This window comes from Gigantopelta aegis, chromosome 3 (assembly GCF_016097555.1).
Source record: "Gigantopelta aegis isolate Gae_Host chromosome 3, Gae_host_genome, whole genome shotgun sequence".
In the NCBI taxonomy this organism is placed as follows: Eukaryota; Metazoa; Mollusca; class Gastropoda; order Neomphalida; family Peltospiridae; genus Gigantopelta; species Gigantopelta aegis.
In genome coordinates, this window is record NC_054701.1 from 22,567,114 (window position 1) to 22,588,882 (window position 21,769).

At 39.2% G+C, this 21,769-nt stretch overlaps 1 protein-coding gene across 3 annotated transcripts in view; it reads left to right on the forward strand.

Moving 5' to 3' along the window:
* The first annotated feature begins 1,291 nt into the window (after nt 1-1,291).
* Nucleotides 1,292-21,769, forward strand: part of LOC121367707 (piwi-like protein 1) — a 67,400-nt gene continuing 46,922 nt past the window's right edge. For 2 of the 3 annotated variants that reach the window (XM_041492035.1, XM_041492034.1), the window contains exons 1-3: nt 1,292-1,386; nt 20,562-20,662; nt 21,383-21,638. In XM_041492035.1, coding sequence (XP_041347969.1) covers nt 20,567-20,662; nt 21,383-21,638 — 352 coding nt within the window. In that variant the 5' untranslated portion in view covers nt 1,292-1,386; nt 20,562-20,566. Of the gene's footprint in view, nt 1,387-15,074; nt 15,162-20,561; nt 20,663-21,382; nt 21,639-21,769 lie in introns of those variants that run through there. The other variant, XM_041492036.1, reaches the window with a different exon arrangement.

Genomic DNA, 21,769 nt, shown 5'->3' on the forward strand with positions numbered 1-21,769 from the left:
AGAAAACAAATTTTAAAAGAGGAAAGGGGGCACTTGAATATTTTAGGGGGTTCAGTTCCACTGGTTCCTCCCTAATGGGTCCGTTCCTGCTCTGCTGGTGGACAACATCCCATGGAATTGTTTTTAAAAGACTGAGATCATCACAGGTGAGCAGCCTCGCGTGTTTGTGACACAGATGAACAACTGCAGAACTCTACATTCTCGTTCCAGTTGCTTGTTGGAAGACTGTCGAGCAAATCCCCCAAGGTAAGATCGTGTAAATATGACAACCTTATTTGCTGATCTAATCCCAACTGTTACAGTTGAAATCTCGACCGTATGTAGGTACATAATTTAGAAGCGAAGCACTCATTTACATAGAAGAGTTGCAAGTTACTGGAAAAAAATTAATCTTTATATATCTAAAATGAATAGTTTAGTATTAACATACATTGCATTTTATAATAAAGATTGCAAAAACGCATACACTTACAATATGCATATATAATCAAGTTATGAAGTGATCTTTTAATAGTTATTTTCAGGACAATGTGTGGAAAGTACAGAAATGAATAGTTTAAATCAGTGTGTTGCCAGGTGACAGGACCAAGAAAGGACTACAAGATTGTGTTGCATGTCATCCTCGTGGTGCTACTAAAATAATACACAAACTGCTCGTCGACCATGACTCTGCCTGGTGTGGATCCGGAGCTGTGCAGAGGCGGATCTAAGAGGGGTGGGGTAGGTTCAATATGCTGTATTATTATTAATAGGTAACGAATTCGGAGACCTGCATAATCAGCATATAATTCCATTCAGCTCTAAAATATAAACCACGATTATAAAATATTTTTATTTTTAGAATAAGTGTGAGATTATAGTGAGAGCGTGATGTTTGTTACAAATGCGTGAGAGATGACAGGTATGCATACACTCACACATAGTGTAGGTTTGCCCCCCCCCCCCCCCATATAAAATCCTGGCTACACCAGCGAGGGTGGGGTGGGGAGGTGGGCAGTGTCCTGAGTAGGCTGCGAAGTTCACAAACCTACGTCAACAAAATGTAGATCGACGTGAACGAATGATCTTTTGGCTAAATGTACAGTGGACAAAGCAAAAAATTAAAATAAATAATATTGTTTGTATTACCGTTTTCTTTTTACATCAAAATACACACACACATTTTTTTTATTGAACAGGGAATACTATAGGTACCCCTTGCAGAAGCGGCCCTATGAATTATGAATGGCTCGTATGGACCCATTCATTTGATTGGCTGCTTCAGAACTCTAATTTACCCCCCCTCCCCCCCCCTAAACTGTGATGGGCTGTCAGCCATCTTTGTTGGAGAGAATGCAGGAAAGTGTTTGTTGAATCGTATTGTTCAATAGTTTTATATTACAGAAGGTATTCACTTTTTATATGATGCTCTGTATTTATATGCAATAATACAAGTGGATGTTGACTTTTATTTTGTTACGGTTATATTCTTTCCATGTTCGACCTACTTTGGATATTTTTTAAAAACTAATCCATCATTCCATGCTTCAACTGCTCAATGTTTGAACATTCTTAGTTCAGCAGAAAATCATCCACTATAAAAATAAATAAAACCCCGGCCTAGTTTAGGTTGTTTTGACGAAACTTGCATGATGATCATAATAAAATTGTTTTCTTTTTGTTTACGAAAATGGCCACGATTTTTAAAAAGCGGGAACAAAACGCGGAAAATGGAAGGACTTTGGCACTAACCATAACTCTTAACCATAACTATTTATGATAAAGGTAGGATGTTGGCACTGTCACATATAAAGAACATTATAAATACTTGATACAATGATAGACATGGGGTTAGGGTTAGTGACCGTGCCAAAGGGGCTTGCGGTGAACTCGTATGGGGGGAAATGCAGTGAACTCTTATGGAAATCCACAAGTGAACAGTATGGAAGACTTACTCTATGGGGGAAAATGCAGTGAACTCGTATGGAAATTACAAACTGATATATCCAATACTGTATAGCAACTTGTGTGTAGTTTTTATGCAGAGTTCAACAAATCCGCTAGCCTGACGACGACGTCTGTGGCTAGTGGTTTTTAAGTTCGGGCTATTGTCCGAACCAAATTGTTAACAACTACAAAAAATTACTCTCCTACCTTTAATTGCTTTTAGATTTCCTCCAAAGTTTGTCCAGACACAAATCGCAAAAAAACCCACTACAAATATACAGATTCCACACACGAGACTGCAACAATGTCGCCGATATTGTCTTTGCTGAGATTGCATAGGGAAAAATACATGCAGTTTCTGCCGTCTGCCATGTTGCTTGTTTATTTGGATACTCTTCAAGAGGGGTGAAAGCCTCCAAAATATGTTACACAATTAATATGAAATCGATGATCTCTAGTGGTATCATTAAAATAATAATAATAAAAAATTATATGACGTCATCACGTTTGCTTTTATATCATAACATGTTATGACGTTGTTAGATTAAGTCCTATCCTTTCACCCCTCTTGAAGAATATTCCATAAAAAGTCAAAATGGCAGCTGATACAAAATTACATGCTTTTTTCCCTAAGTGCTCTCAGCGAAGTCGATATAGGTGACATGGTTATCATCTGGTATGTGGAATCTGTGTCATTGTAATGGTTTTTTCAAGATTTGTGTCTGGACAAACTTTGGAGGAAATCTAACCGCAATTAAAGTTAGTAGAGTAATTTTTCGTAGTTGTTAACAAATTGGTCGGACAATAGTGAGAAATGCAAAACATGCATGGAATTACACACTACGATACATGGCAGGGGTGGGGTTGATAAGGATGCTCTTGACGTCACATGTCATTCGGGGGGAAATGTGCCCATACGCCTATGCACGAAACAAAATATATAACATGACACGAAAATAGGTGACCACGGGTGACACGAAAATAGGTGACTGATGGCGACATAAATAAGAAGCATGTATACAAAACAAGTGTCAAAATACACATTTAAGAGAAATATCAAAGTATATCTGCATATCCATACATCCCCATACGAGTTCATTTTCCGTTCATACGACTTCGTTTCCATACAAGTTCACTGCATCCCGCCAAAGGAAAGTCCTTCCATGATAGTATTTATAAATAATGTTCTTTATACGCTGACAGTGCCAAAGGAAAGTCCTATCGATTAATTTTCCGGGTATCTTGGCAAAATGATGATGACATTATTGAAAAACTATCTCACTTTACTTTCAATAAATTAACTGATGAAGAAGCTGAAGAATTAGAAGGTGAAATAAAATATTCTGAAGTTTTAGCATTTCTTAAAACAATGAAAAATTACAACAGCCCCAGATCGGATGGATTTACAGCCGATTTCTTTAAATTATTTTGGATTGATATAGGATATTATGTAGTTAGATCTATTAATTATAGCTATACCATTAAAGAAATGTCGCATGTACAAAAGCTAGGCATTATAACATGTATCCCAAAACTAAATAAACCAAAAGAATTCTTACAAAATTGGTGACCTTTAACTCTTTTTAACCTTCTGACTACTGCAGGCGAGATATCTCGCCCGACGTCACGTCAGTCGATATACTGTACACTGTATACAGTGCATTCCCCAATTCATATTTCCCGCCGTTTTGCACACGACACTCACCGGAAACGGAAATATAATTAAAGAAAAAAGATTTTTTTTCAAAATGGTGGTTTTTGTTTTGATTTTTTCAATTGAAAATACCTTGAAATTTTGAGTTCAAAAAGTGGTTTTCGGCAAGTATTTTTGCTTGACAACAATGGCGGCACGTCGCGGTAATTTTCAGGGATCGATAGCTGATTGTAACAGCTAATTTGATAATAAATTTGATCATTTTACCAACAACAAAAATTACCAAATATTGCAATATGAATCGTAGTTCGGGTTTTAAAAAAAATTCTGGTCAGAAAACCACTGTTATCGGGAATAATGGACATAAATACTGGACAGCTGGCCACAAATGCCCGTAAGTAAACGCAACTTTTTCGATTTTTTGCCTAATTTTAATCACCATTAGCCAATCTAAAATAATACAAATTACAAAAAAAGACACGAAAATAATACTTACCGATTCATATATGAACTTTATTTCATGTATTTATGAAACATTTATGTGAATATATGTGAGTAAAAATTATAAACTTGTACCCACTCAACGTGGTTTTTGTTCAAAATTAATCCAGTAGTCTAAAGGTTAAACTGTACTTATAAAATGGCATCGGGGTGTATTGCAAACAGAATTAAAAGTGTTCTGGCCAAACTGGTTTCATAAAAGGAAGATATATTGGAGAAAATATTACATTAATTTATGACATGTCATACACTGAAGAACATGATATTCCTGGATTGCTGTTATTAATCGACTTTGAAAAAGCCTTCGATTCTTTATCTTGGTCCTTTATATATAAAGTGTTTAGACATATTTAATTTCAAATCATCTATTCAAAACTGGATAAAAACATTTTACAATAACTCCCTCTCTAGTGTCCTACAAAATTGATTTTTATCTGAATCTTTTAAATTAGGAGGTTGTAGACAAGGTGATCCTTTATCACCTTATATATTTATTTTATGTGCTGAAATACTTGCAGTTATAATAAGAAACTTGAGTAATATCAATGGTATCAGTATAGTTGGTGAACGATATTTAATTTCACAATATGCAGATGATACAAGTTTTATTCTTGACGGTTCTCCCGAGTCCCTGTACAATACACTTTCGGTTTTAGACTACTATAACAAATGCTGTTAAATCATTTATAAACAAATTAGAAAACATAAACGATGACACTTTCACAAGTCTTAAAAATGCTGTTTTCCTGTTTAAGATAAAACATTTATTAAAAGACAAAAAACGGTTGTAAACATATACATGTATGATATTTTAAATTCACAAACTCGTTCCAAAAGCACAATTGAAATTTGCAAATGAAGGATACATGTATGTTACAAAGAAATGGGAAAAGTATTCTGTTATTCCTTTTAGATGTGTAAAAGACACATTATCATGGTTTCAGTATGGAATAGTACACAGAATCTTAACTACTAACACATTTTTGTATATGATACATTACGTTAAATCTTTTCTTTGACTGTAACAAGGTTAATTACATTTGGGAATCAATATGAGAATGGATATTGACAAACAGGAATTGACATTATTTTTAGTCAAGATATTGTTATGGTCAATAACGAAAATATTAACTTTGTAAATTGGTTGATTATCAACATTAAATATTATATCTATTGTATGAAAAGTACAGAGAAAAATTAAATATCAATGGAGTTTAAAATATTTTGCTAAACAAGTTTGAAATAGAAAAATTTATTTTATACAAGAATTGCAATTGCGAAATTTTTAATGGACACCATGGCTTAATCTCTGACTGTAACGTGTTTCATAACAATAGCTTGTTTCAAATTCCAGGTCTTTTTCGTTCCGCGCTAGTATAAATTTACACACCCCCCCCCCCCCCCCCCCCCCCCCCCCCCCCCCCCCGTGTATTTTATTTGTTTATTTATTTATTTACTTACTTACCAATTTATTATTATGTGTTTTAACCATTATATCTTCTTTCTTCTTCTATATTTCCCAGTCCTTGCCATTCTATGCGTCGTAGCAATTGGTTCTGTTTTTTGCCAATCTTTAATTTATACAAAAACATTACAAATGCATTTATGTATCAAATTGTTATATATGACTATATAACATTATTATACCACAAAATTAGATATATATGTACTTGTATATAAATTATATCACTTTGATGTAAGGCTATGAATTCAAGGCTCCCCGACCGTGACATGGTCAGAATGGACGGGGGGGGGGGGGAAATAAATAATAAAATATTTTTAAAAAAAATCTCCAGTAAAGGATTTCCTCGGGAGTGGCTGTCCTCCTATAGACTAAGCACCCATACATGTACGTTTAATATGAATATTGTAAAGTGGATCAGTTCGTGGCAAGATTTTGATGCCTCTGGCAGTGTCGTCCAAAGAGGCTGCCACCTAGAGGCCTCCTTTGTCCAGCCCCAGTCAGATGGGCTTGGTAACTCAGGATTCAGGACCAGAGTTTGGTTCCAGCAGTTGGCCTGGAGAGATGCACGCTTGATGTGCTGCTGGAGTGCTGCCTGCGTTGGGGGAATGTTGTCTAGAGCCCTAGACTTGTGTGCGAAGAGCTGTTTCCTAGCATTGTTCACTTCCATGATGTCACTGGTGCGGTCATACATCAGCACAACGAAGCGCTCCAGCAGTGACATTGACTCCTCACTGACATCACTTGGCATGCGTAAGAGTTCTTCAAAGGCATCAGTCACCTCTGGGAACACTTTCCAAATCTCCCAGGCAGTCTTCTTCCCTCTGCCAGCGAATGAAGATACAGTGTCGCACCCTGTGAGGGCATGGAAGATGGGGAGAGTAGCACATTGTCTTGGGTTCATGGCGGCAGCCAGTTGGTGAACAGCTATGTACCGGAAGCTGGATCCAGTACCAAGAGCTATCCACAGCTCGTCAGGATTGATGTTGTTGAAAGAAGACACAGCCAGTACCACAACATCAGTATCCACAGTGCATATGGCCACCTTCCTCATCCCCTTCTGCACAGCATGTGAGTGTCTGCCTCCTCGTGTGAACATGGGGCGAGGCTGGTCAAGTCGGACTCAGCAGAAGAGCACAGGACCTCAGTTCCACATGTTGCATACGTTTCCTTGCCATCAGCTATTGGAAGACGAATGGCCTCTCTTGACAGGAAACCAAAGAGCTCAGTCTTGTTTTGATCAACACGAAGGAAGTCCTTCCAGTTCTTAGGCATGACGGTAGAGGGAGCCACTCTTTTCCTGACGCCCTTGCCCCTCTTCTGTCTGGTCGTTCCTTTCAGGCTGTCAGGTAGATATACATCCCAGACGAGGTCCAGTCTGTGGACCTTTTCCAGTTGAGTGTAGATGTAAGGTGCAAAAACTATGTTCACATACTCTTGAAAGGTCTTTGCCGCTACAGGATTGAGCATTTGAACAATAGCTGCTCCATCAAGGATTGTGGCATCAACCACAGGTGCGCTTGTGGTTTCGGTTTGGTCTGATTTCAGGCAGTGTAGTAGATCTGCTTTGACTGCAAGGTGCAGTTTTCCTTCTGTTGATAATGCAGGTGGGGCTGCCTGGTTCTCGTGGGAGAAGAACTGGTCAAGATCCCCATCACGTGATTGACATGCAATATACAGCCTCGAAAAGAGACTACAGTCGCTCTTCACTGCGGCGAGTTGCATCTGCTGCTTTGACTGCGTCTTGGTCTGTGACCGACTGAAGAGTGGCAACTTGTTCTTGGGCAGTGTGTCTGTAACTGGCTTCGTGCATAGTTCCAGTCTTCCTTCAACAAACTTTGTGTATTGCTCCTCACCAAGGGACTCAATTTTCCTCACAGTTTCTGCCACTGGGGTTTCCATGATGTCTCTCGTGTCAAGGACCAGTAGATCTTGAGTGTTCTCTAGGAAGGGATTCCCCATCTCTTGAAACACTGCTATAAGTGCTCTGACATCCTTCATAAAGGCTGCTTGTACTCCAGGTTTCTGGTCATGGTGAAGATGCCCAATGTCGTGAGCACCGCCATGTCCTCTTATCACCTGCTTTTCAAACTCTGTAGTGATCCTGGCTATTTCTGGCCCTGCCACCATCCAGCGTCTGAGTGCCCCAGGGTTTTCTGTCAGTCCAATAGCTCCACCAGACCCTTTGACCACAGCGTTGTTCTGTTCATGACATTGGTCAATTGACATGGCAGAGAACTTGTTGCTGGTCTTGTGTACCACAAACTTCCCAGACTTGAATTCTGCCAGGACATCTGGGTGTTTGTCAATGAGGTTCATCATATCACGGATGTGTACAGAAAGCCACCTGGAATAGTGAGTGTGATCTAAGGCGAACATCCAGGGCATGATCTGTGTCAGGGATTGCACATAGAGCTCAAAGTTCCCTTCACGAAGTGATCGGATGTACACCAGCAAGAGAACCTCCAGTGACAGGGTCTTGAGCCAGTAGTCAAAGTGCACACTGGCCTTTGCTCGCTGTGTGCACCACTCCTCAAAGACCTCATCATCTGGCTGAGTGGTGTTGCCATCATCCAGTGTGCAGTCTTTACTGTATGCCTGCTTGAGTAGTGTGTGGAGGGTTGCAGCTGTGACTTGGTGCGCATGGCGGGTCTTGGTAACATGGCTGGCTCGAATGAAGGAATCTGCTGTCCCAGAGCTGGCAATGTTGGCCTGTACCAGGGCGTTCGTCTAACCGCTGTCCTCCAGCCAGTCTCCCAGCAGCTGAAACAAAACGCAAATTATGTAAATGATGTTCAGATTGTACGACACTAGCCTCTGACTGACACACTAAGCCTATTATTTCAGTTGCTAGATGCACATGCACAGAACATTGGTGAAACATTGTTGCTGTTACTACCACATGTACTGGTATCTCATAGGTACAGCACTGGCTATTACTGTATATCATGGAACTTACCTTCAACACGCCCATCTCGATATGCAGACCGCCGAACATGATCACAAAGTCCACTGTATTTCCTTGGCAAGGGCGAAGAGTGGCTGTCAGCAGCAAGTACAGGTACTTGTCCAGGGTTTACGTGCTGAATTGCTGCCTTGACGATGGCCATGGAATGTCTTATCATTGCCACTGAGTGTGCGCTGTCTACGAACAGAGGCAACAGTGCATTGATCGCGGCAGGTGGGATCACTGCTTGCTGGACATCGGCATGGTAGGCAGACCATGACACCCATTCATCTATGGATTGCTTCTGTAGAGCTGTCGTCACTGTCCTCAGCCACCCATACTCTTCTTGTACGGAAGCTTCAGCAGTCGGGAGGTCTTGCAGGACGTTGTACAGCCGGTGCAGTAAAGTTCTGCGTCTTCATGGCAGCAGGTGGCACACTTGTGTACACTGATGGCAGAGGTGTTACCGACTTGGTGGTAGACATGTCTTGCCCAAGCACCAATACACCACGGTCGAGTCCGTCATTCGTGTGCGATGGATGTTGCATTAGGGAGATACCCGTGCCATGAAAAGAATCCTTGGCCGTCGCAGAGCTAGGGTTATGGTCAATATTATCGACAGCCCCAGTAGTGAACAGTCCCTGGCGCAGCTTGGGTGGGCAAACAACTTCTTCCATGTTGAAGCGCTGGCAGACACCATTGGCAATGTCTGCTGTGAGCTGTAGTAATCTATCATATGACACACACATCCCTAGGCTGAACAGTGTGTCAATCAGACCTCTGCTCCTGGACAGTGGGACAGTAGAGTGGGAATGGGGTTTCTCTCTCGCGGCTGTGGCACACTGAGGTTTACTCCACACTGTGTACATGCTGAACACCAGTAGCTGCGATAGTGTAAGAGCAGCAGTTGTGGTGCTTGTGTTGGCCAACTGAGTCTGGTGCTTGATGTTCGCCCCATCGAGGATCATGTTCACCACAGCAAGGAGGAATGGTGTCACAAAATCTTTCTGGGAATCAGCTTGGAACGCACCGTCAAAGGTAAACCTGGTCTCAAACATTTCTCTACGGACTACGTGTGCTGCTCTTACTAGGTGCATGGCATCACTGTCATGATCACAGGCCTTCATCAGGGCGGGACCTATATCTTTCTCAAACAAGAGAAGTGTGTCTCGGCCCTGAGAATGGGCTCTCAGATCAGGAAGCACAGAAAGAAGTCTGTCCTTCAATCTGGTTGTGTGTATTCTGTTGGTTACCGTGGCACCCAGCTGCTCCAGTCTCGTCTTGTAGAGGTTAGCCACGTCTGAGAGTTTAAATACAGGGGCATTGTCTGCATGCATGTCCTCCATGAATACCACCAGCTTAGCAAAGGCTATGCCATGCAGACAATCCTCATCCTCATCCTCGTCCTTGAGTGCGGCTGGTCTGATTTTGTTGTATAATGCACGGAGACAGTTGCGATGGTATTTTGCCTCGATGGCAACCATGTCTCCTGCAGACAGCTTGGCCAGCAGTTCAATGTCCCCCAATTCAGTGGCACATCTCCGAACGTTCTTGTCAATTTCCATTGTAGCTGCTTGGTGCAAGTCTGCAGTGCCAGCTGGCTTATTGCAGAAGAAACAGATAGGCTCGGTTGACTGGAAGCCTGTGGGCAGCTGATAGGCTCGGTTGACTGTGGAAGCCTGTGGGCAGCTGCTGATCATGTGCGCAGGGTTGGAGTACCGGTACTAGATTGTTGTCCTGAACTGATTCTGCTCTGCTCTGCTCTGCTGGGCAAACATTTTTTTGTTAACTTTAAACGACATTTCTTGTGCCACTGAGCACTGTCTCCTCAAGGTAGCTTCTACGCCATCACCATCATCCAGTCTGTTCACGTTGAGTTCCATTTGCATGTGTCGAAGTCCCTTGAACTGGAAGAGGTCTTCTGTCAATGATGCATAGCCAACATCACTCGGTTTCATGGTAGATCTTAGTGGGCACTGCAAAGGTTCATCTGTCTCTGCTTGGCAAAGAATACAAAGCTCCCAGTTAGTTCTTGGGGGTGGTCTTGATTGCTTGGACGTAGAGGGCTGTGCTGGGTCTATGAAGCGGCCTCGGTGGCGTAGTGGTTAAGCCATTGGACTACAGGCTAGAAGGTACAGGGTTCACAGTCCGGTACCGGCTCCAACCCAGAGCGAGTTCTTAAGGGCTCAATGGGTAGGTGTAAGGCCACTACACCCTCTTCTCTCTAACTAACTACTAACCAACTAACCCACTGTCCTGGACAGACAGCCCAGATAGCTGAGGTGTGTGCCCAGGACAGCGTGCTTGAACCTTAATTGGATATAAGCATGAAAATAAGTTGAAATGGGTCTATGAGAATATGACGCTTTGCCATAGTGACGATCAGGTCTGGGATGCTTGTATCTTTGCTTCGACCATCAGGCAGGGATCCTGCAACATACAAGAACAACAATTGTGTTAGTACCAGCCACCACAGTTTGCATTCATTGGCATCGATATTTGATATTTTGAGGTAATTGACCTCTCACTGTCTTCAGAGGTCAAAGTTAGACACCTGTAAATAATGACCAATGCTCTGTGGAATATGTAGACACTTTTATTGTAACACAAATGCATGGTTTGTACATTATAAACATGTTTACCATTAACACCAAACGTCAATATTCTGATACTTTGAGGTCATTGACCTCTCACGGTCCTCAGAGGTCAAATCTGCCTTACCTCCCGATCTGAAAATGAAGCTTATGGCATGTACTAACACTGGTAGAAATTTCATGCTTTAGTCATAATTTGCACAATTCTTATGATATGAGAGATTATCAGCTGTACTAATAATATATATCGATAATAAATTAACTATTCTGGAACAAGCTTTCAAATGCATATGTTGTATTAATATATGCAAATTAGAATGTCAAATTATACCATTTGGTGTCTCAAAGCATTTATTGTTGGTAACTGGTTAACAATTCATGAAGAGGACAGTGAAGAATTGTCAGGTGCTGCCTATTAATATATATCTGGACAACTCGTTAACATTCTATATGTTTAATCCTGATATTTACCCCCAATGAACACACGATTACCCAAAATTCACTTTGCTTTCTGAAATTCTTGTTAAGTATTAGTAGTAGTTTGAAATTATTTATACTTGAATATGAAGACACAGTTAATTAGCTATTTATGCATAGATATGAAAGTGCTCAGCCTTCTACACTGACCGTTTTGGTCGTATATGCAATCTTTTTTTTTTCATTTGGAGACTAAAACATTTCATGCTATCTATATAAAAGTACAAGTAGGTGCCATCTGGCTCCTAGGTAGAAAAGTTAATGTAGAGGAGTGATGCATTACATCTAAAATATTTTACAGTTATTTACATTATGGTTAGTGTCAGTTCATAAGAACATAAAGCCAATGCCACGAGTTGGTGCCAGAACAGGTGGGCGTACTGTCTTGGTTATTTGGTCTCTAGACACCCAGGATACGTCTGACCAAATATAAATGTCCTTAGAACATGGTTTGAGTGTGAGGTAATGCAGCTTTACATCTCCACTTTGGCAAAGAACACCACTGTCCTGTACCGTCCAGCAACTTCTGCCTGCACAAAATCTATTGCTGGAGCTGGCAGGCAGTCGTCAACAGCTGGTTCCACAGTAACTGACTGGTCCTGCTCGTCATCAGGTGACTGGTTGTTGACAACTGGCTGTAGAGGGCCTGACAGTGGGGACAGCACTTCTTCGCTCCACATCCCAACAATTGCATCATTGGCACAGTCACCAGTGCCTGTCTGACAAGACTGGCAGAAGCATGAAAGCACATTTGCCTCTACGCATTTCACTGAATGAAGGGTGCGGGTACCCTTCAATGTTTTCACACTCCTTGTTCTATTTCTGTCCACTTCACCATTCGCTACCCAGAAAAACAAACAACAGAAATGGTTGCATTCTTTATCGGGCTGCTTGTTCAGTTTGCTTACGATGCAATAATCAAACAGGTCCTTGGCACCGGTGATGACTGCATTTCCCGACTTCACTGCTGTGGCTGCATGATGCTTCACAACAGCACTCTCACCATCCGATGAACCTTTTCCATGACGAGAGCCAAAGAAATGGCACTCCATTGTACACCAGGGCCCATATTTTCGAAGCTATCTTAGCCTACGAAATCGTAAAATCATCGTAAGCTATGACGTCACTATGGCGTGTGCTGTAGTGACGTCACAACCTACGACGGTTTTACGATTTCGTAACGCTAAGATGGCTTCGAAAATATGGGCCCTGAAGTCACTCAAGGTACACGATGCGTCGCTGAAAGGCCCCTTTGACTTGTAGTAGTACTGGCTAGAGCAGCTGTCTGTCTACTGAATAATGGCGTCCAGTGATAGTCCTCTCGTGGCTTGAAGGTGCTTCATACCTAGCTGTGTAAAATTATACCTAGCTGTATAAAATGGAACACAGCATGGTAGTCGTGAAGTCTGTCTTCACTGATAAAAACCAGCGACTATGACAGTTTCCTGGCATCCTTTGCATCCATAATAGCAGACTATGGGATGCACTGTCACCTGTTCATGATACTAGTGAGCCGCTTCGACTTCGTCTTGGCTGGTGCAGGTAAAATTTTCTGCAAAGTCCAAGACCATGCCAACAGTTCTTTGTGGAAATGGATGGCACTTCCTCATGGCCTCAAACTGCCGATTTTGCCAGTCGGCATGAAACAGATATTGTGCCAGAAACCAATCTAATTAAAATTAGCTCCACTATTACATGTGGATCTAACAGTAGCCAGTTGGAGCTAATGTCCACCAATCAAAACCTTACTTGCAGAATCATGCCAGTGATTTAAAAATAATTCGAAAACATTCCGAATTATCCTGAGGGTATACGACATGTTTCATGTGAATTACGAATGCCTTAAAACATTTTATTTTATAAAATAAATAATTTGTAATGTAAAACTGAAGACTGATTTAGTTGGGGGGGGGGGGGGGGGGGGGGGGGGGGGGGTTATAAATAAATAAATCATTTAATGTAAAATTGAAGACTGGTAACCCATCCCGTATGTATTGGTATGGTTCGCTGTACTGCGGCCACTAAAATAGACTCGCCCGATATTTTCAGAATTTGTATGCTCCCAAATAACGTTATAAAAGGCGAAGTGTGATTGGTCAATATTTAAATTATTATTTACAGACGAAATGTTACCTGGACATTGGGGACTACGCAGTGTTGTTAGCAATCTGATTAAAATTAGTTCTACTGGTTTAAATAAGGCATTCATACATGTAATTCACATGAAACATATCGTATATACTCAGGATAATTCGGAATGTTTTCAAATTATTTTCAAATCACTGGCATGATTCTGCAAGTAAAGTTTTGATTGGTGGACATGAGCTCCAACTGGCTGCTGTTAGATCCACATGTAATAGTGGAGCTAATTTTAATTTAGATTGTGCCAGTAACGTCACTTCCGGCTTCAGTTCCCATACTGAATCCTGTAGGGTCCCCTGCTTCCGGACAAGCATCTTTCTGTTCACCTGAAGTAAACAACAAACCATGATTAGGTGATTGTTCAATAATATAATGATTAAACATGCTACCTCATCTTTCATTTTCTCATTTAAATCATTAATAGAGGATACTCACCGTATCTTGTGATAATTTATCAGCACAAGTTGATAAAAATCATAAGAAACGAGGGGGGTATTCTTTTTATCATCCATTATCATTCTTTGCAAGAATTGTAAACAATGTCAGTAATGTGGGTTGAATGTCACTTCATTTCGCAACGGTAGACTCGTTAACTAGTAGAATGACAGTTGCACTACGTCACTAATGATGCTGAATAGCGCTGAAACACACAGTAATGTAACAAAATAAGCGATATATCCTAAGGAGAATATCGCAAATTATAGTGCCAGCGATATCTCCTACAAAAGCCTTTAATGTATGATAAAAGTGATGTATTCTACTTCCATACTATTAGTTTTATTTATGTTACTAATAATTGAATGAATACTTGTCTGACCTTGGTCAGTGGGTGAAGCATTCTTCCTTCTGGTGATGGTGACATGTCAACAGTTAAATTATATTCAATTATTATACATGTGTGTTTATCTTGCCCGTTTTTCAATGACAAAGTTTGCCTGAGACTCCCATTTCATCCACGTCACTGGGCCCTGGTGTTGGAGCAGTGGTTCCAGGTGAGGTCCAGCTGGTTGATGCCACAGGTGTCGCACTCTTGATAGGCACAAGCCTTCTATCATAGGTGATGACATCAACAGCATGGTATACATGATGTACACGACAATCATTGTTTATCCGTGAGGTAACACCGTTCAAAGTACGTAGCTTTAACTCCACATTGGTACAATATTCGCACAAACATTGCCAAAGTTTAGACTGTCTCATGAGGCGAACGCGAGTAGGACGACACTTTGCAAAGTGCGAGAAGCTGATGGGTGTGGTCATCTCCTTGCTCTCCATGAAATCATTATACAAGTCCTTCATAGGTCTGGTGAGGACTGCGGCATAGGCACTGGATTCAAAGAAATCTGCTGCTTCAGCTTCCGCCGCCTTCTGCTTCTTCACCATGCCAACGCTGGTTGAAAACGAGTTTCCAACACTTGGATATGGTCTTCCTGTGAACACCCATGAGCGAGCTTTTTAGTAAGTTAATTAAACAAAATGATAAAGAGTTAACTGTGATATGTTCTTCAATTAGTATGTTATACACTCCCTGTAGTGTCCGTAACCATGACCCATCCCACCTTTAACACACATGAAAAGTACATTTCTCATGTACTCTCCAGTAAACCATTACAGATTTATGTAGAGAAGGTGTTAACCTTTCCCAAAAAAATTATGCTGCATAAATATATTAAAGTTGACAAATGACCCCTAAGTGCAACACAAAGTGGCCATATACCGTGATTTACCCGTACAGGAGACCTCATCACCAATTTGCACACTTTCCTCAATGCACTGTTCTCCAACTTAATCAAGGATGTACACTGGGTTGATTTGGAAGTATTTGAAATATTCTTTAGATGAGCAGCCAGTTTTTCTCCTTGTACAGTAACCTACGTTTCTCATTGTACCTTCTTTTCTTCTGAGCCTTCTCCTGAAGAGTCTGTTTGTCAATCTGATGACGCTTTTGTTCCCTCCACTTAGCACGCTGATCATCAATAGCTGCCCTGGTCTTCCTTGGTTTCTCTGTCTGCTCCGTTTTCTTCCTTTCCCTGTAGGCCTGCATCCGTAGTCTTGTTTTTTCTCTCTGATCAATTTTCTTTTCTTCAGACAGGTTCTGGCGGTATGTTTTGCTGTCATGCCTCCCTTTTTCCCTCCACTGTTGATACTTTTCAGGATCATTTGCTCTCATTCTCTCCCTACACGCTTTTACAGCTACAGCTGCAGACTTCTTCTTTTTCTGGGCCGGAAGAGGTGGGATGGAGTTCGACGAGGCAGGTGTCTGTGGTTCTGTTTGATGATGACCATCATCTTCTCGCTTAACAGCAATCCTGTTGCTTTGCCAAACTGGCATGGTGATCCTTCATTAAAAAAATAAAAATAATATATATATATACACACACACTATATATATAAATTAAAAATCACTTCCAAGTCATCTACCTGAATGTATGACTTGAGCTAAATACACGTTATTACATACTAAAATAAAATATATTAATAGAGGAAGAATTGGATCACATTCGATTATAAATGCTTTTTTCTGGGATCTGTAATTGGAGTTCAAACAAAAATGCCTACAGACTTTTCACCACTCTCAAATTTGTGACAGCAATGAAATGCTGTCGCAAATAAATTTTGCGATGGCATTGTCAATTGCCGCCACGAATTTCGAGGGCTGCACTGGCTGGAACAAGAATTAACCCAATGGGTCCAACCGATGGGGATCGATCTGAAACCGACTGCATCGAACTTAAAGCTTGGAAGACTTAGTAGTTAGTTTCACATAACCGTAATAATTTATTTTTAAAGTAGCAGAGAAAATAAAGTTTTCCATATGACATTAATTTTGGTTATATTTGTGCATTCACAATTGTCATCAAATGATTTATGTGGAACAAAAGTAAAAAGGGAATAAAATAACTAAACATTTTAATAAGTCCAAAAACAAACTTAAAAAAAAAAAATCAGTACCCTACAAGGTGTGTTTAGCATTGTAACACTGAAAGCCAAAAAAAAAAAAAAAAAAAAAATGTATTCTGGTTGTCCCCACTGGATGTCAGTAAGTAGGCCTAATGCACCAATTCACTGAGAAACCTCGAAACCAAATCATTTATGTGGTACATGTCATTTATGTGGTACATGTGATAGGTAATTAAGATAAATAAACATTACATTATGTCAGAACAGAAATATATTTAACAAATTAGATCACTATCCACTCAAAATGTATGTTCATTTAATTTCGTAACACTGAAACAAAAAAGCACTTCCCATGTGACGTTATTAATGGGCCAGTTCATTCACTCAACAAAGTTCAATATCAAGAGTTTAAAAAATATATATATTTGTAATTAAATAATATGAAGTATTTTAGTATGTATCCAAACAAAATAATTTAAATGAAAAATCGGTATCTAATCACAATGGGTGATTAATTAACTTCGTAACGTGGAAAACAAAATAATCGCTTTCCGCGTGACGTCACTAATACACAGATTCACTTACACAAGCAAGGTGAACTCCCTGAACTACGAATGTTGAATAAATGACGGATAATTACATAACAAAACATTTTATTAGGTCCAAACTCGAACATATTTCAACAGCTCACCAATATCCATGCTCAATGTAAATTTAATTTCGTAACCCTGAAGCAAAACAAACCACTTTCCACGTGATGTTATTAATGCAGCGAGTTCATTCACTCGAGAAAGTTCAATATCAAGAGTTTAAGTGGGAACAAATTATTAATTAAGTATTTTAGTATGTATAAGCATCTAATCACAATGGGTGATATATTAACTTCGTAACGTGGAAAACAAAATGATCGCTTTCCGTGTTACGTCACTAATGCACCGATTCTCTCACACAAGCAAGGTAAACTTAAAGAGCCATGAATGTTGAATAAAGAACAGATAATTAAATAACGAAACATATTATTACGTCGAAATGTAAACAAATTTCAACAGCTCACCAATATAAGTTCTCAACGCATGTTCATTAATTTCGTAACACTGAAGCAAAAAAAAGGCTTTCCTCGTGACGTTATTAATAGGCGAGTTCATTCACTCAAGAAATTTCCATATCAACAGTTTAAGTGGGAACAAATTACTTGTAATTAAATAATAAACTATTTTAGAGTGCATCCAAACAAAATAATGTTAGAACAATTTCAGTATCTGATCACAATGGGTGATAAATGAACTTTGTAACATGGAAAACAAAATAATCGCTTTCCACGTGACGTTTATTAATGCGCAAGTTCATTCACTCGAGAAAGTTCAATATCAAAAGTCTTAAGTGGAAATAAATTATTGGTAATTCAATAACAAAATATTTGATAATGTATTCAAACAAAATAATTAAAGAAAATCGACATTTAATCACGATAGGCAGGGCATAAAATTTGGCACGTACGATTTTGTCGTTCGTCTGTCGGTTATGCAAAACCAATATCGACACGAACAACGGATCGTTCGTGCAAATATAAAAACTGACGTGTTTTGGCTAATATAACTATTTTTGGAATAAAATAATAAGAGAACGGGCCTAGCATTGCAGATGTGAGAGAAAAAAACCCAATGTATGCGGTCGATTACAAAGTCGGCACTGTCATTAGAAGTGTCAATAATATTTAGTAAAATAGTCGCGCGTTCCCTTTGATTATTTCGCTACGTGTGGAAAACAATACGCTGTTTACGAGTATTTATTAAACGTGACATCATCTTAGCAAGGCATTTAGTTATAGAATTGTATAATGTCAGGACCTATTGGTAAAATGCAAACATGTTTAGCTTTGCTTTTTCCGCCCTTTTCGCGAAGTGATTCGTGTAAAAATAATCCGTAATTCTATTCTGAATTAAATAAATACTATGACAGATTTACAATCGTAACATGTTAAACAGGAATCAACGATCATAGATATACGTTCAATTCAATTTTTACTGTCTAGTGACACATTTTAAGATTTAACTCTTTATGTACAATAACCATGGAAATAGTTTGTGTTTTGTTTTCACATTATGCTTGCAGTGAAATTTTACATTGTTTCGAAGTGGAAACAAATGGTTACGATGTTAATGACTTCACAATTGGTTAACTATATCATAATTTTGATTGCTCTTGAAGATAAATATGTATCCAACTTTAAGAAAAAGGTTGAATATGATCGTTTTATAAACTTTTTTGTTCCTGAGCATTTTTTTAATCAAGTTTGCTTCGCTTTCTTCCCAGTGGTGTTGCCGATGTCACAACTCGCTGACGCCATTTTCTTATTCATTTAGCCACATCCATCTCATTAAAGTACGTAAGACACAACACAGACACTCAGTATTATCTTTATTATCGCTCACATCAATATACACTGACATGAAGTCAAAATATTTAGTGCAATAAAAGATTGCTTTTTTAGTATGGATTTTAAATAGACTACCCCCAAGTCACGAAGTGGCACACAATTTCTAAGAACGATCCATATTGGTGTATAGCTATGGTATCTTATATGATATAGTTTTGAAATTATACAATTAATTCATTTTTGATTATCAAAATAGTGTTACTCGCGTTACAATTTGTCTATTTGGTAATGGCTAAAAAAAAAAAAACTGATTTTAAAGAAAAACAACAGTTTTTAAATGTCAAACTTTTATTGAAAGAAACATCAGAAAGCCACACAAATCAACTGGATAAATATTACCAACAAATTTAAACTTACAACAAGTTAAACAATTGATGTAAAAAATAAATAAATTGAAATTTGAATTAAAACAACACTCTAAAATGAAGTAGAAAATTTGAAATGTCCACGACTTGGAAATATCATTCCACTGTGCTGTCCTTTGAAAAAGTGAATGGCACCGATTTGGAATTGATTTTCATGTGGTGCACATGTCGAATTCCAGGGACTGTAGTAGCACTTTTGAATGAGTATGCCATTCACCCTTTCAAAGGACAGTACAGAGTGGAATAGTCCCAATGCAGTACCAACTTTAAAAGATTTTGAAATCATGGTTGGCGACTAGTATGTTGTCGAGTGCAACAGGACATTGTTCCCAGGAGTCATTGACATCGTCTTGCGATGGAAACAACAGGATGTTATTGGAATGGCCAAACAAGAGATACAGCATCTACTACATGAGGAATAAAATGATTACAGCTCTAGACAAACCTGATATTGCCAACAGTCATGGACATAACAAATTTTCTACTTCTTTTTAGAGTGTTTTAATTCAAATTTCTATTTTTTTAAAATTGACATTAATTCCCAAAAATGGTTAATTTATTCATTGTTTAACTTGTTTTAAGTTTAAATTTGTTGGATAATATTTACCCAGTTGATTTGTGTGGCTTTCTGATGTTTTCCAGAACATCCAGGCCTTCTAGAATTTTTATTAAAAATTTACTAGCCACAATTAAAAATTCACAAGCCCTACTTTACTTGAAGTTAATACAATTTTACTAAATAATAGTAATAATCAGATAAGTCGCCTAAAGCGGGGATTTGGGGTGGGGCAATAATATTTAAAAAAAAACAATCGCTAGCCGTCTGGCATGGCAATAGTAATTGTTTACTAGCCTGACATGAATATCACTAGCCATGGGAGTGGGGCAACCATAATCTAGACGCCCTGACATCAGTGTAAGCAAACTACTTTGCAAAAAAAAATTCACTTTGAATCCAAAAAATAAATTAAAATAATCAACTAATTCATTATTATATATTATGTTCTTGTGTTTGGTTATTTAAATTTTTTTCTTCTCAATAATACCTTTTCCAACCAGAACTATATTCACTCGAACTATAATCTAGTATATAATGTGTGCCTGGCCATAGTGGCTTTAACTTTAATAAATGTCTCTCGATAATGATTATTTTAGGTTAAATGTCTGGACGTGCCAGAGGAAGAGCTAGAGGACGAGCACGTGGGGGTACAGAACCACCAGAACAGCAGAGTAGACGGCCTGGTGAACAGGCACAGGTTAGTGCTATTATTTAAAGGTTAAGATATTGTTCATTATTCGTTCTATATATGTCCAACTTTGGTCATGGTGGTTTGGTTTTTCATTTTGCCCATATTTCTAATTAACATTGTACTTTGCATAAACAAAAAAAGGAACATTTTTGTTTTCAAAAATAAATTTAGCAGGGTACAAAATTAACATCTATAGGAAAGCCAGCCCCCACCAGTTATTTTGCTAAAAGGGTGGTTGAAATGTGCAAAAACTAAAATTTCAGCAAGGCCATATGTAAAACGAAAAGGTATTTCATATAAAATGTTATATCCTTCACTTCCCTCGAAATGTTTGGTGTCTGTTCAAAGCTGTAACTATGAAGCATTTGATTTAAACATATCGGTCGTCATTATTAACAATTGTTACACCAATTAATTGGTTTATCAGGAAATGTTTGATGAATCTCTATTGCTTTTTTAAAAGATGTACAATAACAATAGTTTACACAAAAATCTTTATAATCATCGTACTGCACATTATTACTGAGTATCAAAAAAATCATAGGCATATATCGCATTTAGCATCTCATTATTATTTTTTAAGCTTCCTGCATTAGCTGATCGGGCCGAAAGCTGTGACTGGCTTCAGGCCGGCTATTATACAGTCTTGTTAGTCGGCACCAGGTGCAGGTGCATTTCATTAGTTTCATGTGTGTATATTTGTGTGTTTTATTTTGTTATTTTTAGGCTGAGCATGTTGCTGCTGCACCACCACCACCTGCAGGAGCCGGTGGTCCGCCAGCTCCCAGTGGGAGAGCTTCATACAGGGGAGGGGCGAGGGAGCCTCGGCCTGGAATGGTTGGAGAGGTCCCTAGAGTTCCTGTAGAGGAGATGCAGCAGATGGCCATCGGGACTGGAGAGGCCAGTGCGGTCGGACACAAACGTGCCGACTTCCGCTACAGTGATTTGGCCACTCGACCTGCTCACATCACAGACAAAAAAGGTAACCCGACCATAGACCGTTGCATTCAGTCATTTACCAACAACAAAAATCACCAAATATTGGGATATGAATCAGTTTTTAAAAAAACTAAATAAAAATCTTGTCAGTAAACCACTGTTATTGAGAATAAT